At 39.6% G+C, this 24,233-nt stretch overlaps 1 protein-coding gene across 1 annotated transcript; it reads left to right on the top strand.

Moving 5' to 3' along the window:
* Positions 1-3,238: 3,238 nt before the first annotated feature.
* On the top strand, positions 3,239-22,271 carry LOC123768384 (probable flavin-containing monoamine oxidase A). The gene is given in 12 exon segments (XM_045758852.2): positions 3,239-3,257; positions 5,627-5,759; positions 8,930-9,077; positions 9,487-9,586; positions 11,084-11,224; positions 11,226-11,241; positions 13,472-13,587; positions 15,359-15,637; positions 16,087-16,266; positions 16,462-16,646; positions 19,738-19,896; positions 21,260-22,271. Coding segments are annotated over 11 exon segments (1,548 nt in total). The 5' UTR covers positions 3,239-3,257; positions 5,627-5,653; the 3' UTR covers positions 21,378-22,271.
* The last annotated feature ends 1,962 nt before the right edge of the window (positions 22,272-24,233 follow it).

The following is a 24,233-nucleotide window of genomic DNA, read 5'->3' as shown; positions in this document are numbered from 1 at the left end:
TTTGTTATTAAACCCAGACATACAGTACTGTATTATGAACTTTTGTAGTAAAATACTACATTTATTTGAAAACGTACACAGCTCATAGCAGAGCTGTGATACGTATAGCAAGATACGTGAATTTAGAGACAATTCTATAACCAATGTTCCAACGATGTGTAAATATTTCATTCAAAATGATCTGCTACCAGAAATTTTAGCCAAATATCCCCAGTTTGCTAACTGTAGGTAGTAACTGAGTGATTGTAACCTATCCACCGCTGCCCACTGGATGGGGGGGGGGCGGTGTGCAGGACAAACATATAAATTTTGACACTAGCTCCTCCTGCTCCTGATTACCTGATCAACCAGGCTGTGACTCATACGTCAGGCTGCGAGCAGCCGCGTCCAACAGCCTGGTTGATCAGTCCGGCAACCAGGAGGCCTGGTCGACGACCGCTTAGCTAAATGAATTGTGGGGTTCAGTCCCTGAGCCCATTATGTGCCTCTGTAACCCTTTCCACTACCACCCACAAGATGGGTATGGGGTGCATAATAAATGAACTAAACTAAACTAACTCATAGCAGAAATGCACCGATGCCATGACAAAAATGCAAGCTAGGTGAAGTACATGAGAAATGGGCTACTACTTTGGGTGTTCTTGCTTTCTACAGCACAAGGATTGAAAACACTTACTTGAAAGCAGCCTCTTTCTTCAGTATTTAAGATTTAGGCATTCATTGCTTATGAGCAATGAGCTCTTTATATCCAACAGTCATATTGAAGGGGTTCTCCTTTGTATGCTACTTACATCATCCCCAACTGCATCTTTCCCAAAGCTACATTTGCTGTTCGTCTACAAGTTGCTGTTGATTTGCAAGAACAGTCTTCCCACTGGCATTGCTTACAGTGCTGTGCCAGCATAGATTCCCTGAAGACTGATCCTAATGTTCTTCGAAGCGAAGCTGGCTCACGACCATTCATTTTAAGTTTGCTTCTCCATCTCTCTCTCGTCCTATGGCCCAACTGGCGTCATCGTCGGTCTTCATGCTAACTCCCTTGGTTTGTGCTTCTGGTGACAGAAAATGGGACCGGAAACAGCGAGTAACGGTGAGGGGGAGACATCAGAGTGGCGAGATGTCACCAGCGGAGTCCCATAGGGCTCTGTACTTGGACCCATTCTGTTTCTAATATATGTAAACGAATCTTCCGGAGGGTATAGACTCGTTCCTCTCAATGTTTGCTAATGATGCAAAAATTATGAGAAGAATCAAGACGGATGAAGATAGACAGAAACTTGTTCATTTGTTCATTTGATACATACGCTATTGTGATTTCTGTGTGTAGTTCTCTTTAGTTCGAAGCATATCATAATTCTTTATACTCGTGCTTTCTGTCATTTATGTGTCATTGATTGCTATTTTGCCACCTCTATATTAAGCCTGTCCTCTCGCATAACACATCGCATTTTGACGTAAAATTCCTCAACCTGAAATAAGATGCACTTAAAATCATAGTGGCTCATAAAATCGACGTGATGTCCCGTTTTCTATTCATGGGCGGTTAGGCTCGGATACCTCAATTTACAGTACGTCTGTGTACTTAATCTTATTAATTAAAAGGCGTTCTGAAATTCGTACCTTGTATATACCTGAATTTACCTGACGGCCACTATGTTCTAGGTGGACACGACGGGGGACAGTAAGGCGGTGGCTTGTCAAAGATCCCCCCCCCCATTTTTCCTGATTTTTTTTATAAATAAATGTTGAATTGCAGTAATTGCCATGGCTTTTACGGTTTCGGCGGGTAGGCGGTCCAGTGGGTTCATGACCCTATGTGTGAAGCATCTGTTTTCTGTCCTACATTGTGGCTTGTTGTGCTTGAAACTGTTTCCCTTTGTATATGTTACATATGCGATCTTTTAAAGAAGTGGTCTGCGATTAATAGCCTCCATTTTGTTCAGTATTTTAAGGGTTTCTATATGGATGCGGATAGAGAGAAAATGAGAGGAAGGGAAAGAGAGAGAGAGAGAGAGAGAGGAAAAGAGAGAGGCAGAGAGAATGAGAGGAAGGGAAAAGAGAGAGAGAGAGAGAGAGAGAGAGAGAGAGAGAGAGAGAGAGAGAGAGAGAGAGAGAGAGAGAGAGAGAGAGAGAGAGAGAGAGAGAGAGAGAGAGAGAGAGAGAGAGAGAGAGAGAGAGAGAGAGAGAGAGAGAGAGAGAGAGAGAGAGAGAGAGAGAGAGAGAGAGAGAGAGAGAGAGAGAGAGCAGAATATATAATTTCGTACGATTCATTACCACCTCCAAAATGTGCTCTATTCATCCAACATATGTAAGAAACATGTAAATGTCAATGGATACAGATTCAGTCGTATCAAAATCAAGTGAAGTGTATTCCCGTTCTCTTATAATTCCATTGTTACCATGAACTTTCAGATATTCTATAACCAAACTCTTTTTTTTTATTATTTGATGCTTGGCACTGTCTTCATAATATTTTATTTGATTGTTGCAACCGGCGGCGGCTAGTTTATTGTGTGCCCCATATCTTGTGCGCAAAAGGATTAATGAGGACATGAAATAAAAGACCTCAGTGGGCATTTCACATTTGTTTTGCCAGTTGCCAATCAAGTTAACCAGTTGATTGACACTTGAGAGGCGGCACCAAGGAGCCAAAGCTCAACCCCCGCAAGCACACAGCTAGGTAAATACATTAGCTTTTATAATTGATCTACCCATCTCGCAAATTGTAATTAATGATAATGATAGCTAGTAACAAACTTCTTGCAATGCAACTACTATAAATGGCAAAATAGTATTATGCACATTGGAGGCAAGTCATTTTGTTAGTACATTATTTAACATAATTTTCAAAATTGGATATTACAGGGAACAGGAAGAGCCAGTGATCATTGGCCCCCCTGCTTGTGTTGGTGCGCGGATGTCGGGTGTACGATGCCTGCTTGTACATCATGAGACTCAATAAATCACCCATAGTTATTATCTGGGGCATGCTAGTTGTAATTTGATTGCCAAGCGTATTACTATCACAAACTAAGAATATATCCGGTCGGTTACTGCTATTAAAATCGCATAATTTTATATTTGGTAGTCTGCAAGGCATGGGCATCCTAGTGCTTGATAAATAAGAAGTCGGTTTTCATTGGCTGTCGAGAATTATTGCAACCAATCAGCTTACTCGTTAGTGATGGGCTGGGCGTTAAGAATCATAGCAACAGCATGTCCTTGAAGACAGCCAGACGGCCTCTTCCCTCCTTGTTGTAATGTTCTGTGGCCGTTTGTAGTGGTTATATAGTGCCAGTGTTTCTCCCTAGGTTCAAGCAGTTATTAAAGTGAGTGAATGATGTAATACTATGTAGTGTTAAAATACTTTTAACACTCAAAATAATGGAAATTACAGCGGAATTACCTATTATTAAAGTGTCTTTGTTTAAATGTAGTTTTATAATTATTGGAGCTGTCACCTAAGTCGTCGACTATGCTTGCCTATGGAGGCACGATATGTAATGGCTTTAATTTATTAATGAGATTAATTTGTTTCTATAATCACGCGAATGTAACTGTGGTCCATTATCTTATGAGCCCAATATTTTGTGTACCTATAACTTTTTTTTAAATTCAACTTTGAATTGACTCTTGGATGTTGTTCCTACTGGGAAGTTAGGCCGATGAGCAGGATGCGTAATAATTAGTATTAATTAGATGATGTAGGTCTATTATAATGAGATGTTAACGTTACTTTATTGAATAATGACGATTGTACTTGTAGGCCCCTCCTAACTACTCTGCATACTCCTTCTCAACCCAGGTCGCACTCCAAACCTGTGTCAGGTTAGGTTAGGGTTTGTAGGTTTCATTTCTTTAACCTGTAATCTGGGGCTGGTCCTCTCCCTCAGTTCGGTTGAGATGATCTACCTGCACACCTGCTCTAACAAGGTGGTCCTTTATAGACTTGCCTCGCCTCCAGGCGATCATGAGAGGGTTTTGTGGGAATTTTACCCAAGATGGATGTTCACTGTACGTTTACAAGTGATCATCCTGTCACTTGTACCTCATCCATGTCCATACTTCCTGGAGTTTTATCTTAAGCTGTGCTGCAAGGCCGGGGAAGAAAAGGGTTGGGAGGATCTATCTCTTGTCTTCCACTTCTTGTATTCTAGGTCATAGCTTTCAGTGCCCTGAGTCGACTTTTACATGTTCCTATAGGCTGGCTAGAGCTCCTCTTTCTTCCCCTTGTTAGAGCCGACAGTGACACCAAGGCACCGATAAGTGGTCAACCCATTCAAGTGTTACACCATTAATTTGTAGTTCTTCATTTTCTCCCCGCTTATGATGAGAGTATGCTTTTGTCTTGTTTGTGGAGTGAAACAGAAGTGCAACACATTTCCTTCCAAGGAGTTCCATGGACTGTTTAATTTTTCCCAAGGTGGGAGCTTGTATTAGGACATCATCTGCATATCCCACTTGTTGTGTTCCTTCCGGAAATTCAATATTTGCAATGGCGTTATACTCTATTTGCTGATAAACGGAGTACTCGATGGTACATATATCCCTTAATAATTTATTTGATTTCATAATTATATTAATTATTGACAAATATATATTCTCTGTCCCACCCTCCCACCCTTTATCTTTCTCTTTCCTCCCATTCTGTCTCCCTTTAGGGGAGACAGAATTGGAGGAAAGCCTACTTTTATTTAGATTTCCCTTCCCTCCCATTTTGTCCCCCCCCCTCTCTCTCTCTCTCACCCCTCCTGTTCTCTATCTCTCTCCCCCTCTCATCCTCTCTCTCCCCTCTCATCCCCTCTCTTTCCATCTCATCCTCTCTCTTCCCCTCTCATCCCCCCTCTCTCTCTTTCTTTTCTCATTCTCTCTCTCCCTCCCTCTCAGTCTCTCTCTCCCTCCCTCCCTCTCAGTCTCTCTCTCCCTCCCTCCCTCTCGTCTCTCTCTCCCTCCCACTGTCTCTCTCTCTCTCTCCCCCTCCCTTTCAGTCTCTTTCTCCCTCCCTTTCAGTCTCTCTCTCCCTCCCTTTCAGTCTCTCTCTCCATCCCTCTGTCTCTCCCTCTCTCCCTCCCTCTGTCTCTCCCTCCCTCTCAGTCTCTCCCTCCCTCTGTCTCTCCCTCCCTCTCAGTCTCTCCCTCCCTCTGTCTCTCCCTCCCTCTGTCTCTCCCTCTCTCCCTCTCTCCCTCCCTCTCATTCTGTCCGTCCTTCCCTCCCTCCCATATTCTCTCCGTCATGGCAGCATGTACAACATCCCCCAATAGGAAGAAAACCCCCCTGGATTGTTCATCCTGTCACTTGTACCCAGACACAGCTGGGGCTTGCTTAACTGTCTCAAGTGAACAGCTTCTCAAACAAGAAGATTAACATTTGTCAATCCTTAAAATCTTACGTTATCTTGCGGGTGCAAAATGGGGAAATCTTTAAAGAACAGTATTTATATTTGACAAATAGTGTTTTCCTAACACAAACAATGTGGGGTTTATTATTCTACACATAATCCTAATGCCTCTCAGATATTCACATTCTCGTAGATGGTGGTCAAGGCGGTGACCGTCACTATCCTTATTATATTGTATGTGGTTGTATAATAATTTCTTAATATTTATGTTAATATTCCTTTGTACAGGTGTATGGTGTTGGTGTAAGGATTATTATGTATGACGTAGTGGTGGTTGGTGGCGGGGCGGCTGGCCTCACAGCCGCCTACAGGCTTCTCCAGGCTGATCCCTCCCTCTCCCTCGTCCTCTTAGAGGCCAGAGGTTAGTGTTCCTCCTAAACTCTGAAGTAAACAAGAAATAAGATTAGTAGAGTGTTCTGTCGGACGTAATTATGCGCCTTGGGAGAGGTCTCTCTGAAGAACTATGAAAGTTGGTGATATTGACTCTGTGTTACTGATGATACCTTACTCCTAAGATTATATTGATATAACTGAATTGAAATTGAAATTGAAATTGAAATAAGTTTATTGATGTAAAATACACACAAAGGGATGAGGTAGCTCCAGCTATTCTCACCCCGTTCAGTACATCGTGTTAATACATACATAGACACACATCACAAACAATAAACATATTACCAAACATTCTGAGAGATAAACATATACATTTCCTCCTTCACAAGTAGTATGGAATCAGACGTACACACAAATATTTTTATGACCTAGGTATACTGTATAGACAATTTGCAAGAGACATGCAGATAATTCAACAAAATATTACAGTCTTGGTGCAAAATTCTTATATCTCTCAAGAATATCATCAACCTTTCCGTTGACACATCCAGGCTATTTGTTCAGGAACAGTCCTTATCTCAGTGTTTCTATATACATTAATCAACGGACAATCAAGAACATAATGGGCAAGGGTGTGAGACCTTAACATACCACATAGTTTACACTTCGTGTCATTATCATGAACACCTATCCCATATTCCCAGTAATATTTGTACCCAAATATAACTGGCATATCATTAATTTGTATAAATCATTGTTCTAATGTGATTTTACAATGTGCAGTACGGGAGTTCACACCAAAAACACCAACTCAAGTCACCGAATAAATATACAATCCTCACCCCCCCAAAATTATATACAATGGTATAACAGCTGAGAGAAATATTAAAACAAAAAATTACTTTTTCACTCGTATGGTTATAAACAAACATATGGTTATAAATATGGAACCGCCTACTTGCCGAAGCCGTAAATGGCAAAACTCTGTTACATTTTAAAATCCAGCTGGAAAAAAAATCAAGGCAAATGCGGGGGGTGGCGGTTGCGAAGTTCAAGTATGTTTATTGAGACAGGAAAGAAATACATCTCAAAGGGATAGAAGTAGCTTAGGCTATTTCTACCCCCCCCCCCGCACCCCCCGGCGGTTGAGAAGCCGACGGGTTCCTGTCCTCGTCGAGGTCACTAGTGTTAGTGGCCCTCGGGTAAATTCAAGTAAATTTATTGTTGTATACAGATTAGACTTCATATTTTTGTACTGTTGAAAAGTGGAAACACCTTGTAGGCTCTTTGGTTTAGTGTAACCCTTCGCTTTGTCCCCGCTGTCCTCATTGGACACAGACGCATCTGTAGAAATGCATTGACAAGCCAATACGGCCGTCACGGTCTGATATGTCGTAAGTCACAGGCCAGGCTTGTAAGACATGCAAAAGTCAACACCATGACGAGGAGCCTCACAAAGCAAACGACACATAGACTTTACATTTGGAAGCGTCCGACCCCCATGCTTCACTAGAAGGATGGCAAGCCAGTGATGTGTGACTACACGTGCCTCCATATTGATCAGTACCTTCAATACACTTGCAACTGAAGGGGTGGCATTGCATATTTCGGGGAAATGATGAAACCCAAATACAGAGGACTAGCACAATGCTAAAGTTTTGTTCCTAATGGCTCGTGGGAGAAAATGTGCACTGAAATTCTTGAGAGCTTACTAGGGCTACAAAGGGCACAATTTTCTTGTTCTAGCGGCTTAGTGTTGCAGATCAACGGGAAAATGTCTTGTGCATGCAGTCTACCTTGAGGTTACCTTGAGGTGCTTCCGGGGCTTAGCGTCCCCGCGGCCCGGTCGTCGACCAGGCCTCCTGGTTGCCGGACTAATCAACCAGGCTGTTGGACGCGGCTGCTCGCAAACTGACGTATGACTTGTCCCTTCTCTATAGAGTCCCTTCTCTATAGAACGGACTCCATAGTCCCTTCTCCAAACGCCTTAGTTAGTAAAGCTCCTCCAGAGCGCTGTACCTCTGCATCTATTTATGCTAACAAAGCTCTTAGTTCAATTGTCATTACATAGCAACTTGCATGCAATTGCTAAAACTTTGTGGACTTACATGTTAATTTAATATTTCAGCAATTGCAACTATATTAATTGCAATTTTATATTATTAATTATAATGTATTATTAAATAATTATATCCCCTATTGTGTTTGAATCATCCAGCCGAAAATGGAGGAGCTTGTATGTTGATTCAGAGGCGACGACGATCTTGGGATCAGGATGCGCCCCGGCGTGCCCATAAAGAGTTAATCACGAAGCCCGGAATGGGTAAAGCACCAAGCTTAATCGCGAAACGAGTGACGCCAATCACCGAAACCAATATATGCATCGCGGCAAAGAAACGCAGACAGGCAGAAGATAATTGGGGGGCCCCAGGAGTCCCTCAGGGTGGCGAGCACCGGCCCCGCCCCACACAAAGAACACTAGATAGCAAACCAAAATCTCGGCCCCCAACTAAAACGCAAAAGTCATCCAGTACCTTCTGGCAGATCAGAAGCCAGTCGCCCACTACGGCTGAGGGTGGTGGGCGGCTGGCCCCGGTAGGCAACAACTCCGTGCATTGACTGATGCCAGAAAGTTACATATCCATCCAGCCTGGATAGCTCCGGGGAGCCGATGGGGCTCCCCCCCCCCCCAGAAATGAGGAAGAGATGCAGATTGGAACGGGAACGTTGTAACACCATAAAGATGTTTAGTGGTGTTTTATTTAATATTTAATATAAAATAAAATTAATTATGTGATTGTAACTAACCTATCTACCGCTGCCCACTGGATGGGGGGCGGCGTACAGGACAAACATCAATTGACACTAGCTCTCCATATATGTCACTTGCTTAAATTAGAAACTACGTATAGTCGATCTCGACCCCATTGATGATTTGACGATGTGTACTGAATTTTGTAACTTGCTTAGCTAAATGAATTGTGGGGTTCAGTCCCTGAGCCCCTTATGTGCCTCTGTAACCCTTTCCACTCCAAGATGAGTATGGGGTGCATAATAAACGAACTAACCCAACTATTATTTATGGATAGAATAATTTCAAAATATTTGTTAAATGCGTGTACAACTTTTGATATGCCTTCAGATCTTTTCCCAAAATAGACTAAACTAGGTCACACGAGGCCATCCCATCTCTCACAGACAGGGTCGGAGGTCGGACGTTGACGCTGGATGTGGACGTTGGAGATGGTAAGACGGACAAGTTTGACTTGGGAGGCCAATGGGTCGCCTCCAACCAGCATCACGTCATTAACATGCTGGAGGAACTGGGACTCAAGATCTATCCTCAGTGAGTAAATATGCGTTCTGGAGAGGTTGAGACTTGGGATCCACCGTCAGTTAGAAGACATGCTGCACCTGTCTCGGTCTTTTCTCTTTGTTTCTCTGTCAGCCTGTGTGAGGGTGTCTTTTTTTTTCTCCAGTTTTTGCCTTAGTCGACCCATTCTCTCCGCAGGCCTATCTCTCTAGCTCTGTTTATTATTTGTTTTTTTTTTTACCCTGTCGGTATGACAGTGTCTTTCTCATTCTGTCTGTCTTTTCACTATCTCTGTCTCTCTCTGGCCTCCAACCTTGGATAGACATACACAGACTGATAGACAGTGACAAAGATTTAAAAATATAAACTAAGCTTCAGCAAACTAGAATTACACTTTTCAGTTGAACCTCTAATGTGACAAGACAACTGGTTTTCTCACCAGGTACACCCAGGGCACCAAGGTGATGCAGGTAGGAGACAATAAGATAAGAACTTCACTTGGCCTGAGGGGTCGTATAGAACTACAGCTCTTCTTGTGGAAGGTTAGAATCTTATGTATACATTTTATATTATCTTCTTTACTAATGAGTTTACCTAGAGTGAGTGGCTCACTAACACTAGTGTCCTCGACAAGGACAGGAAGCCAGTGGCTTGTCGAAGGTCCCCCCTCATTTGCCTTGATCTTTTTCAGCTGTACCATAAAAGTTAACATTTTTTTTGGCATTTACGACTACGGAGGATTGGCGGTTCCATGGGTTAATAATCCTGTGGATGAAAAAGCATCTCCTGTTCTCAGTCCTACATTGTGGCTTGTTGAGCTTGAAACCGTTGATCCTTGTTTGTGGTTGTTCAGTATTTTAAAGGTTTCAGTAAGATCCGCCCTGTTATGCAGAGTGATTGATGGTTGGAACAAGCTAAGTGAGAAGGTGGTGGAGGCCAAAACCGTTAGTAGCTTCAAGGCGTTATATGACGGAGACTTAGTCTCCGTGGTGTAGTGGTAAGACACTCGCCTGGCGTTCCGCGAGTGCTGTGCCATGGGTTCGTATCCTGGCCGGGGAGGATTTACTGGGTGCAATTCCTTAACTGTAGCCTCTGTTTAACGCAACAGTAAAATGTGTACTTGGATGAAAAAACGATTCTTCGCGGCAGGGGATCGTATTTCAGGGACCTGCCCAAAACGCTACGCGTACTAGTGGCTGTACAAGAATGTAACAACTCTTGTATATGTAACAAAGAGTACTGGGAAGACGGGACACCAGGAGTGTAGCTCTCATTCTATAACTACAATTGGTTAATTAGTAAGTTAACCACAACTTGCATCAAAAGTAGCAATAGTAAAAAATAACATTGTGGTTATGTTACATATGTGCTTAGCACATACTGTATATTCTATGTTCTGAGAGATAGGAGATGAGGGGGGGGGGGAGACATCGAGAGAGAGAGTGGAAGAAAGAGTGGGGGGGGGGGAGAGGAAGAAGAGAGGTGAGGGGGATAGGAGAGAATGAGAAGGAAGAAGATGAAGGTAGTGGAGAAGAGGAGGATAGTGGGGGTAAGAAAAGGGAGAAGAGGGAGGGAAGAAAGTTACGGGCTCACCATAGCCCGTGCTACATGGACACTTCATTCTGAGTAGCTAAATCTGAAACGACAACAATGAGGGAAGAAAGATGGGATGGGGCAGATTTGGTGAGAAGAGTGGGAGAGACCAGTGCACTCAGGTACCTCCCATCTAATATTAATCTATGAAGACAATATCTTTTAGCAGCTAAAGACTAGATGCTTGGCGAAAGCCTTAAAAAACTTTACAGGGTGACTGGTGGTTGTTTGGGGATGATCATACTTGTGTCAAGGTTGACTCACATACACATAAAATGTCATGTTATATTAATATTCATTCTTTTTAAATACCAGATTCCATTCTCACTAATATTCATCCAGCAATTCATTCTGCATGATGATTAAATGTAAGTTAGTTTGTCTTGTCTAATAATACAATGTATTCTACATTTTTAACGAAAATAATTCCATCTGTATTGACTCAGGTAGACCGTTTGGCAGCCAAGGTGCCCATCACTGACCCTTACAGTAGTCAATACGCAGCCCAGTTGGATGGAGAAACAGTTGACACTTTCATGAGGAAATCTATTTCCTGCAAGGCTGCAATGGAGGTCATAGATATCTCAGTGCAAAGCCGCTTTTGGTAAGTTTAAAAGACGTGTTTTTAAGATTTGCTATTGTATGTTAGTAGCAACAGGCACCACTTGTTTTGCATTTTCTTTTATGATGATATGCAGCTGGGGAAACTCATTGATCAACTTAAGACACTCTAAACCATTTAGAAAATGTTCGAGAAGGTCATCAGTCATGTTATCCATAATCAAACTTCAATGTAATAGGGACATATTTTTGTATTCAAATATGAAATAATCACCCAACATCCTGTCCTCATTACCACCTTCAACACATTGGCTCCATTGCCAATGTGTCCATTGCTTCTTGCAATTGTTGGGCACCATCCCTTTCTTCTGTCCTATTCCAGTTCCTTGCCCTCATGTCCCTTCCAAGTGCATTAAAGTTTTCCTGATAATTACCCTACCTTTGTTTCAAGAGCCTTCCTGCTTAGCTTTTTCTTTTTATAATTACTGTTGTTGTAACATATCGGAAAATTAACTGAAGAAATTGAAGAAAATTGTGCAGAAACTCATAGGGTGAGAGAGGTAGAGAGGTGAAAGGGAGGTGTGAGGAAGAGTTTTTAGGAGAAAGGGAAAGTTTAGAATAAGAGGGAAAAAATGAGATCAAGAAAGTAGAAGTATAGAAAGTACATGTAAAAGTGCTGGAATAGTAGAAAGATAGAAGGTTGCTGCCATCATCCATTCAAGTTAATTATATATACTCATATAAGACAAGGAATAGAACTTGTCTAAACACCAATATTATCTGATGATATCATGTGCAGGGTATCAACTGTAAACATGTACTCGTATAACCAAGAATCTTTGTCAAAATCTAAAGCCATTAAACTTCAGAGGGCTCTCTAGTCTAGCTTACACAATCAAAGATCTAGGAATCAGAATTAAAGACAATTTACAAAAATAAGTTAATAAATTATATATTTACTCTTATGGGTATCATAATTCACCCATTTCACTTGATGTTCACTATATGTCAACATTAATACACAAATTTGAGTCACCACACAGGAAATTGAGAACACCTACTATTGATTGCCCCTGAGAATCACACGGCACCTAAGTTGAAATCACAATATACGTCACCTTACAAGTTCACTCACCAAAGTCTCGAGACTAAGTTTGATAGAGGGGAAGGGGGGCTACGGCTAACAGACAGATCCCCACCTGGCCTGTCCCAGGCCAGGTGGGGACTGACAGGCCTGAAACTACTGTATCACTTAATACTAATGTATTTCATGTATGCACCAAATTGCTACAAAACCCAATTTTATTTTCTTGTAAGTACAGGTATCAATATTAATGTTGTATACTGTACAGTATTTAGGTATCTACTGACTTAATTGCATACCTGCAAATTCTCACTGTATATCTGTCACTAATTTTAATAATTTAAGATTGCCACTGTACCTTGTACTTGTAACTTAAAAATCATGTCAAATTCCCAAAGGACATCTCGATTAGTTTGTTAGCTAAATAGTTGCCTAAAATGTTATACACATTATTGGCCTTCCAAGAATGTATCGCTTAATCAACACACTGTATAGTAAAATTCAGTAGATGTGTATCTTGTATAACTATCCCCCCTTTCCCCTCAGTGTTCATTAACTGCCTCTGTAACACTTTCACTATCACTCACTAGATAAGTTTGGCTGTGCATATATAATAATCATATAAAATCAGTATGGTAAATGATGGTGTCTTAAGTGGTTGCATGCTGATAGCCGACTATAAATTTACTTACAGGATGATGTGTGTGACTCGGAGAAACTTATTTGATTCATCGAACTTTTCCATGCAGTGATAAGTGCACTTGATTCAAAATCAAAAGTTTTCAGGTTGGTTTCTTCACAGAATGGAAACATTTGGGCATATTTCCTTTCACTTGATGCATCTGTTCAACCAGCAGTAAATGAGTATCAGGGAGTTAGGCAACTGTTGTGTTGTCTCTTGGAAAAGGTGTCATTATCTAGGGGATTTTAATAATCCTAACAGACTTTTTGTCCTGACAGTGGGGAAACATTTTGTATACTGTGTTGCAATCTAGCCCCCCAAAAAATATATATATATATATAAAATATCTTCATCTCCATATTTTTGCAAAACAGGGTTTGTTATTAGTTGTATGACAGTTGTATGCATCTCATCTGAGAAAAAGAGTTTAAGGTAAATAAGTACTCAGTCTAACAGGAAAAAAGGGGCACATACATTTTTACATACACCATGAAAATTTATCTTCAGGGACGGATGCGACTCGGATGAGTGTCATGTTCTTCCTGGCCTGTGTCAATGCAGCTGGAGGTATTATGAAAATTCTGGGGTCCGAGAAAGATACTGCACAGGAGGCCCGCGTTGAGGTATGTGAAGAAAATTCAGTGCATCAGGCTAAAAAATATAAGATGTCTAGACATTTTTAGACACATCTGACAAAAAAAAAATTCTTATGGCTTTTATGTTTCTGGTGTTCTCACTAATTAATTATTTAGGATATCATGAGAACACCTGTGATGATCATGAAGCTGTAATTGTAATTACAGTACCTAAGTCATGTTATGTTCTCAGTGACAAATTTAAATGTTACATAGAGAGGGGGTGGGGGGAGGGGTCTAACATTTAAGAAAGTAAATTGTCAAACCCAACCTCCTGTTTAGATACTGTACTGCCTTTTGTAACTATGGGGACCATCATACATACATAGACATAATGGACAGTTAGTAGAATTTAGTGCTATTCACTTTATAAAAGTCCCCCCCAAAAAAGTAAAGCTAAAAACCAAACATAAATATTTCTAGGCCTAGTACAGCACATATATTTATTATGTACTATATTAATATAGTACTATTATGTACTACAGTATATTAAACCTCAGATAGCATGTACAGTATTAGGCCTAGGAAAGTTAGGTTAAAGTTTAAGTTTGTCTTGCAACATAAATATAAAAGCTTTTCCAGTTTGTCCAAATTCAGTGTTACCAATTTCTACTTTCTAATTGCCTTTTATGTCAAAATATGTATTATGGTCCTGATCGTTAATATAAATACAGTCCCTGTACTGTACAACCTAAACAGGAGGATGGGCTGAATTTTCATACCACAACAATGATTGAACTTTGTACAGAATCTTGGGTATTCTCAGTGTTGGAACCACTTGTACAGCTCATTACTGTATTCATTTCTAATGCTGTACACATAATTAAAATGCAGTCATTTGACCCTCAGTCTGACATCCATGCAAGGTGCTTATACCTGGTTATGGTGTAATATTGGTCATATTTATTTCTGAAATTAACATAGTCAAACTTGAATCTGTGTTGGCTACAACCAGTTGGTAGTCGGTAATAACACTTCAAAACAGCAAAGACCATATTTAGAACCAAGCAAATTATATATTGTCTTAGCTCTATGGCCCTCAATGTTTCTATAGTTAACAATACTGCAAACCAGATGTGACATGGCTGATCTCATTGAAATTTAAAATACTGAACAATTTGGAGAATTTTGATCTAGATAATTTATTCAAAAAGTCATATGTAACACAAACAAGAAACAAAAGTTTCAAGCTCAAGAAGCCACAATGTAGGACTGAAAACAGATGTGTTTTTAACTCAGTGTTATATACCCATGGAACTGCCTACCCACCGAAACTGTAAATGTTAAAACTTGTTTGAACTTTAAAATCCAACTTAAAAAAATCATTAGGTCAAATGGGGGGGGGGGGACTTTGACAATCTTACTGCTTCCTGTCCTTATCGAGGCTACTATTGTTAGTGGTCTTCACATAAATTCAGGTAAATAAATAAATATACAACACACAAATGACTAGAGCATAGTCACTTGTGTATAGTGCATAGATATAGCAGTCACTTGTAATAGTAATATTGTAAAAAATTTTGTCAACAAAGTAATCGGTATTACTGTACTTGTAGAATTAAGGCAATAAAGAGACCATAATTACCAGTACTGTACTTTAGTCTCTTTGCTGCTGATCATCAGAATCGTTAGGTATACCAAGATAATTTTAATCGGAAATAATATTTCTCTTGTACTTATACAGAAAATCATTGATTTTGATGAAGAAAATGACAAGTCTCTTATATATTTACAACAAATACTGTTTGTACATCTACAGGGAGGAACCCAGCAAATATCAGAACTTCTGGTTGAAAAGATTGGAAAGTCCAATGTCGTGTTGAGTCACCCAGTATGTGAGGTGAAACAGACGAAGGAGTGTGTGGAGTTGATCACAGATAATGGGAGCAGTTTTACAGCTAAGAGAGTCATCCTGTCAGTCCCTCCAAATCTGCTTGCAAAGATGAAATTTGACCCGCCTCTGCCTCCCTACAAACGCTTGATTTATGAAAACCTACCAATTGGCCATCTCACTAAATTTATAGTGACTTACAAAAAGGTTTGACCTTATTACTATACAAGTAATTTCCTTCTGTTGGTATCATTCACAATCGAGAATTCCGGGTTCCATTCCTGGGTGTGACTGAAATGGTTGGGCATATTTCCTTTCACCTAATGCTTCTGTTTACCTAGCAATGAGTAGGTACTCAGGAGTTAGTTAGCTTGTGGGGTTGCATCCTGAGCAGGGTCAGTAATTCGACCACAAACAGATTGTAATTATTTACAACTTGTATATTTAATCCAATAAGAAATGATTATAATATGACAATAATACCATCACATAATTGCAGTAACCATCCCACTAGATTGAAACATTTACTGTATTCCATTCCAAGTTAAACTAAATCAAATCCACAAGAATGCATTAAATAAACTAAAGTACAGTAATTGCACTACAAAATTTCATTTTAAATTCATATTAACTTGAAGGAAGCTTTGATTACCTAGGCATTTTGGAGAGAAAATGGATACTCTGGTGAAATTGTGAGCAATGGCGGCGAGACAGAAGTTGCCGGCATGAGCAGAGGTCCACTGACTGCAAGCTGTGATGCCACTACTAACACTGGAACCCCTGCAATTGTTGGTTTCATCGCTGGCCGACAAGGTGTGGAGTGGAACACCAAGACAGTAAGGCCTTCCTATTTATTAATTATTGTCTACACACATATATATATACATGCATTCAGATACATATTATATATCCATAACATGAAAAATAAGAAATTACTTAAAACAATGTATGAAATCATACAAAATTGAGGAATGTTGATAGATAATTTATCTGAATAATGCTGGACCTAAATAATGTATTCTTACACTTAGGAGTCAGAGAGGAAGACGGCAGTGGTTGAGGGCCTGGTCTCAGCCCTGGGCAGCCAAGCTCTGGATTTTGTTAGTTACACAGAAAAAGTCTGGTCAGATGAGCCATACACAGGTGGGTGCCCCAGCGTGTTTGGGGTTCCTGGGACTATGTACGCCTTTCCTCACCTACGTCTTCCATTTGATAAGTAAGTTTAACAGACATACTGTACTGTACTGTATAGTGATGTAACACCCCAAGAGGTGAAGGAGGTTCATTGTTTTTTTTATTTACACTAACTATAAAATCAAACACTTAAAATACAGCAATCATTTAAGGACTTCTAGTAAATAAATACATACTGTACATAAATTGATACTTAGTGAGTGAAACTCCACTATTTAATGTTGTATTTTAAGTTTTATTTACATATCTCAACCTGTGCCCATTTTGTACCCCTGTAATATTTTATTCTACAACACACAGGATTGATATGGAATGTATTATAAAATCTAAAAAAAAAAGAAAAACCCAGTGTTGAATGTAATGAAATGGTCCTTTCTGGAAGAGCCTCAGTGGGTTACCGAAGCAATCTTGATTAGATTGTTATATACATTGTTACAAGGATCATATCAGCCACGGAACAAGGGATTCATTCAAACTAGCTTCAAACCTGTTAGTACCAGTTACCACCACTAGGCAGACTGGCCTCAACATTCAGTCCACTCTCCACCTCAGTTCCGGACCTGATGAGCAACCCATGATGAACCAATGAACCTGGAGGGAGGGGTTGGGTTGAACTTGGGAAGCCACCAGGGCTCCTCCATAAAGAGGAGTTTCATTACATTCAATGTTGGGTTTCTGGAGGAAGTTCCCCAGTACCTTCCTGAAGCTAACTAACCACAGAGAATAAAAATGGAACTTACAACCCTCAACCTTGCACAAAGAGCGAGCAGGTTTGAGGGGATATTCATGGGGTCACAAAACCTGCATGGGATTGCCAATTCCAGAAGGAATTTATCAAGCAGGACACCGAGGCACTGTGACACTATGCCAGACCTTCAGTTGAAGGAGATCGCCAAATCTATACAGGTAACATAACTGAAATACAGTATAGGATTGACATAGCCAACACAGCCTGACTGATGGCTGTGAAGGCTGACTCAGTGCACGATAGACAATGCACCAACGTACAAAAATATCCAGTGTGCCCTAAGCCAGCCAATGTCACTCTTGACCTGAGTAAAAGCAGGAAAATCCCAAGACACCTGACTTACCCAGGACAAGGGTCACCACAAGTGAGGAGGACCTCAAAAGGTGTGACCTCTAAACACTTAATTGAAGAAAACCCTGAAACACAAGGGCAGCACTAGGGAAGAGAACTCTGTGCACATGCAGCTCCAAGCACTCTTAACACTTTCGCGCTCCGTGGAAACTCGCGGTTGACAGGGGGTAGGTGGCCCCTCCATGCGGGTAAGCGCGCGGTGACACCCAAATGTGTATATTCGTTCCAGCTTTATCACCTTAATTCTCGTGCTACGTCGCTCGTTTTGGTATCATTGTGTTCGCAATTAAATTCTCTACAGGTGTGTATAAATATAATGTCCAAAAGCCTAGCGTGACTCCCAACAGCAAAGCGTAAAGTCGGCAAAAACGCACAAAATCAGTAACATGTGCATTCTCGTTCCATTTTTTTACCTTAATTCTCGTGCTACGTCGCTCGTTTTGGTATCATTGTGTTCGCAATTAAATTCTCTACAGATGTGTATGAATAAAATGTACAAAAGGCTGGAGTGCCTCCCCGCAGAAAAGCCTAAAGTTACCCGTTAACGAGCACCATTTTGTACATTGCAACCTAATGTTCAACTCGTTCAATTTGATAACATCAAATTTCGTGCTACGTCGCTCATTTTGGTATCAAATTGTTCGCAATAAAAAGGCGATTATTTTAAAACTAGTCCCAGAATAATAGAGCAATAACTGGATTTTTAACAAATATTTTAATTCTGGACGCTCATCATCACAAATTTATTTATATCTTTCCAGTGTTCTGACATAAATATTTGTGTTACATCTTTCATTTTGGCATCAAATTGTTCGCAATAAAAAGGCGCACATTTTAAAACAAGTCCCAAGATAATAGGACAATAAATAGAATTTTAACAAATATTTTAATATTCAGACCATAGACCTATTTATAATATTTCAAGTGTTTGGACATCAAGTTTCATGTTATATCTTTGATTTTGGTATCAAATTGTGTGCAATCTAAAGGCGCTTATTTTAAAACCACTACCAGATTGATCTGATAAAATTTAAATTTTTAAAAAATATTGTAATGAGTGACTCAGTATTGCGTCGTTGGAACACATTCAGTAGAAGAGTGAGTGACGAATTATTCAGTCTGTGGAACGCGAAAGTGTTAATATTTAGGCTCATGCTACACTTACAGTGAACAGGAACACTAGTGAATGCAAAAACTACCACTTACCTGGATCAGCAAGACATTGGAGCCCAAGCAGCAGAGAGGCGACCCGGCACACACTACATGTCAGCATAGAACTGAGGATGGAGTAGCCAACTGACCGTGAGCTGCTGCCTTTATCTCTTCCCCCGTCCCCCTCCCCAAATAAATGGGGAAGGTGGGGCTAACAAGCTTGCGATAATTTGGAGAGATTTCAATTGTTTGTTTACATAGTTGGGGGGGGGGGGGAGTTCTTTCCATGGTTTTAGAGGCTGTGGGCTCTGTTGAAGCCAGCAGTGGTCTGTTTTGTCTTGCAGATTTTCTGATTGCTTCCCTGGTGGTAACAGATTAATAAATAAATAAAATATATATCTGTCTCTGTCACTGCTCCCTACACCTCTTTAGAGAGCGCCAGGTTTTGGCTCTGGTCCTCTGTAGACCAATAGAACGCCACAGCTGATGCAACCTAATAGTGGTACACTTTCAGTGATACAGGTTTCAGTGAGCTACAAGGGTCCTTCCCCCAGAAACTTGAAGTACAGTATTAGCCAGCCCTGGGGTCCCAACCTTAATCCCATATAGGCCCAGTCAACATAAATACCATTGCTCCTATCTCCAGGCTTGAATACTGAAAGGCTGACATAGTATAGGATACATTATGTAAATCCTGTAGCAACTACCATTTATTATACTGTAAGTGTGATTGCTGGGTTTTTATACTTACATGCATGTTTAATCTGATTTTATACATTGGCCAATTTAGCAATTTAATTGTTATTCTTCTTTAACTGTAAATGGTATTCCTTAATAAATTAATAGTAGTTTTCTCCTTTAGGCTTCACTTTGCTGGAACAGAAACAGCAACAGCATGGACAGGCTTCATCACTGGGGCCATACAGTCAGGCGAGCGAGCTGCCAAAGAAGTTCTGCACAATCTTCGACCCAACCTACTTTCTGAGGAAGACCTGCTGGGCACCTGCTATGACCCTAAAAGGTGCCTAACCAGTTGTCATACCAATAGATGTTATAAAACTACATGCTTTTATAAAATAGATATTAATGCTTCAATAAAAAAAGTGCAACCCCCTTGCATTTGACCACACCATAGTGCCCCGAGACTGGAAATGTATACAGTATGCAAACGGTATTCAAATTTTCAAGAAATACGGAATATATACACAACAGAAAACTACTGCCAATCAGCTTGATGGTCTAAGCCTGTTATAACTGTGAGCTTCTGAAGAGAATTTTGAGAAGCAATAGTAAATAATCTCAATGCACAACTTGTCAAAAACAAGTATGAATTTGTGATAAACAAATCTTGTATAACAAACCTGCTTCTTTACTTGAAACGGCAACTAACTTTTCAGATCAAAGAGTTCCAGCTCATATGATGTACCTGTACATGACTTCTCCATACAAGGTACTGTGTTGCTAAATAACGTCATGATTCCAACACTTGGTCATGGCCCTAACTTTTTATCCATTAATAAATGAAAGACATTCAACAATGTCACACTGGCCCTGATAATCCTAGTACATGGAATCAATGGTGAAGTACTGGGATGGATAAGCCAATGGCTGAAATGCAGTAAGCCAAGAGTTATCCTATAAAGAGTAAAATCTGACTGGAATGATCTTTACCAATGACACTGACATCATTATCTCGAACCACAAGACAGAATTTGCAGACATTACAAAGATTTACAGATATGTTAAAGCAAAGAGAACATTGCATCTATGCAAAATGAGATGCACCTTAGCTGATTTAGGGGCACCAAAATTTAAACAAACCATTGGTTTGATGGTCCTAAAAAGAACATGCATGAATCTTACAAATGGTTTAAAATTAAAAAATATATTAATAATGTTAAATGATATGAAGAGCATTTATTTTAATCATTTATTGTGTAAGGATTAGTTTGATATCAATACATAGTATGCCAGAGTTGGCGCATGTGTCCTTATCTTCGTTCAGTGTATATACATAGATGGGGTCATGAGGGATGGTAAGTTAAGAATACAGTACAGTACTTGAAAAGGATGTCAACTTTAGTGTTTAATGAAATTACTGCCTAGTGTGATTTGCAGAAGGTAATAGTGCCAGTTCTCCATGTTCAGTTTAATAGTGAAGAAATGGTGCGGTTTGAATATCTTAAACCCTGTTTTTCTATACTGTATTTATTTTCTATATTCTCCAGGAAAATACCTTCCCACTTGATGAAAGCTGGAAATATTGTATTTGATTATGATTTTACAAACTATATGAAGATTTATTACTTAAGTAAATTATACTGTAAATACTGTACATGCAATGCATAATTATATTTCTAAAGCAAATATTTCTTTATTTACAGCATCCCAAAAGACTTCAAGAGTATCAAGTACAAGGGAACACTTTTCTCCATTAGCAATCTCTTCTATTTGGCTGCTGCTGCTGCAGTTGTTTCTTTTGTGTACTCTACATATTTTTAAGAAAGAAAATAAGTATTTTTAGCGTTTAGCTTTGGGTGTAGTCAGTAACCAAAATGCTCGTAGAGGTTAATTACTAGCAGTTACAATGGCAACTGAACATTTAGAGAGAATTAGCACTGTTTGTTTGCATGCAAACTTCCAAATTGAAGGTGGAGGGTGAAAAGATCCTGTGTTTGAATCCTTTTGAATGATTTAGGCAGTTTCTTCACTACATTTGCTCTTGTGCTCCCAGTAGTAATTTGAAAGCTGTGTATAAATTTATTGGCAAAATATGTTCTGGTGAAAACATGAACTACCTGTTGATTTCAGGAATCGGTGTCCCTGCAGCCCGGTCTCTGACCAGGCCTCTGATGGCCAAGGCCTTGAAATTATCTGTGAAAGGAGAGCTCTTTTGTTTGAAACTGGTTAGAATGTTCAGATCCTGCTTCACTGCCATTCAGTATAAAAAGTAATTTAAGCTGTACCTATATACAAATACAGCATTGCCGTTTTATTTCTTCTTTCTCCCACTTACCACTGATATTCACTCTTAATAAATTTAATGTGACAAGTTTTTCTGTTGTTTTGAGAAATGTGTGTAATTTATAATGCTTATGTTTATTAATTGCATTAAATTTTGTATGTAAAGTACAGTACACCTTACATACAAGCATAATGAAAATACATTTAGTGTGAGGATAGGCTTTCACAGTGTAGTGCCTTGAGGCTAAATTACAAAAAAAAATATAATTAGATAAAAATATGCAGATAACATACAATTCTGGTACGGTATATATTCTCTAGTAAAGTAATTGATGCATGGATTTTGTAATGATATAATTAATATAACTAAAAGGCCAATAACAGTTGCAAATAGTATGCCAATGTCTTTATTTAGTAAAGTGTTAAGATTTATTTGTTGTTATTAAACCCAGACATACAGTTCTGTATTATGAACTTTTGTAGTAAAATACTACATTGATTTGAAAACGTACACAGTTCATTGCAGAAATGCACCGATGCCATGACAAAAATGCAAACTCGGTGAAGTACATGAGAAATGGGCTACTACTTTGGGTGTTCTTGCTTTCTACAGCACAAGGATTGAAAACACTTTAAAGCAGCCTCTTTCTTCAGTATTCAAGACTTAGGCATTCATTGCTCATGAGCAATGAGCTCTTTATATCCAACAGTCATATTGAAGGGGTTCTCCTTTGTCTGTCTGCTTACATCATCCAACTGCATCTTTTCCCAAAGCTGCATTTGGTGTTCATCTACATACGAGAACATCCACCATGCCTGGTGTTCCCGATTCAGTTTTATTCCTATTGGACCTGGCACATTCCCATAGGTTTCTGGTGTGGTTCAGCTATGGACCTGTCTGCCGATCAGTTCTCTGGTGTGCACATTTTTTTAATGTACCTCGATTTTGGTTCATGCCAACGGTCATTCCCTCTGCCTCTGGATGGAAAATAGTTTCCATCCTGAGGCCTGCAATGTGTGTCATAATTGGGTTTCTGATTTGGTCTTCTCAGAATGGGGCTTATTAACTTGCTGTTGATTTGCAAGAACAGTCTTCCCACTGGCATTACTTATAGTGCTGTGCCAGCATGGATGCCCTGAAGACTGATCCTAATGTTCTTTGAAGCGAAGCTGGATCATGGCCACTCGTTTTAAGTTTGCTCCTCCATCTCTCTCGTCCTATGGCCCAGCTGGTGTCATTCTTCGGTCTTCATGCCGACTTCCTTGGTTTGGGCTTCTGGTATTTGGCCATTTTTCATCCACACTAGTGACAGTTGATCCAGTGCTTGCTGTTGGGGATCCACTACCTTCTGTTTTGAGGGGGGAAGGGGGTCATTTTGGTGTGGATCCTCCTTCGTGTGAGAGATGTCTTTGTTTTCTCTGGTACTGTACCCAAATTGAATTCTGACTTTTTAACTTCAGTAATTATTGGAGCCTTCACATGCTGTTGTACAAAATACTTTTTTGCATCTCTTCCTCTTATTTGTACGTGGTCACTTGTTTTAATACAAACATTATAATTAATTCCCTTTATTGGAAATAGAAAGACTATACTTGGGCTAGTACCAAGGTCCCCCTAGGCTGAATTATTCACCTTTCCCAGGATGCAACCCACAACAGTTACCCAACTCCTATGTATCTGTATACTACTTGGCAAACAGAGTTATCAGGTGACAAAAAATGTGACCAACCATTTGTCCCACCCAGGATCCCCAATTGCAAGTTGAAAACATAGACCACTGTATTACAGGACCCTTTACCACAGCATTTTCAGTTGTCTTTTCATTTTCTTCACGACATTCAGAGCCAACAACAATCTTTCCTCTCGACATCATTTTGTCATTGTTTCATCTTTAGTGTCTTGAATATATCTGCAGTACAGTATATATAAATGTTAACCACCTTTTAATATCTGTCACTGGTAAAAATAAGACTTAATTCCCCTTTCATTTCACAATCACATCTTAAATTTATTTTGGGAAAATAGAAGCATTATAATCTTTTTTATTTAATAAAAATAGTGGAAATTACATTTTGTATATTCGTGGCAGTGCAAATAGCATAAATTACAGTGGTCATCAGTAAGCTAGACGAGTAATAAATTGTGATTATTCATTTTTCTGTAAACTAACTACTGTACACACACAGGAAAGATAAATGACCGTAGTTATAGATAAAATTATACATGTCCTTGATAGAATTTGTATATACAGTATATTATATATACACTGTTTACTGTATATACAATGTATATACAGTATAATATATATAAATTACACTATATATATATATATATATGTACGTATACAGTACAGTGTACATAAACACGCACACTGTACTCTGTCGAATGTACAG

Source organism: Procambarus clarkii, chromosome 35 (genome assembly GCF_040958095.1).
Source record: "Procambarus clarkii isolate CNS0578487 chromosome 35, FALCON_Pclarkii_2.0, whole genome shotgun sequence".
Lineage (NCBI taxonomy): Eukaryota > Metazoa > Arthropoda > Malacostraca > Decapoda > Cambaridae > Procambarus > Procambarus clarkii.
Note: the sequence above shows the minus strand (reverse complement) of the source record. Positions and strands in the feature narration are given on the sequence as shown.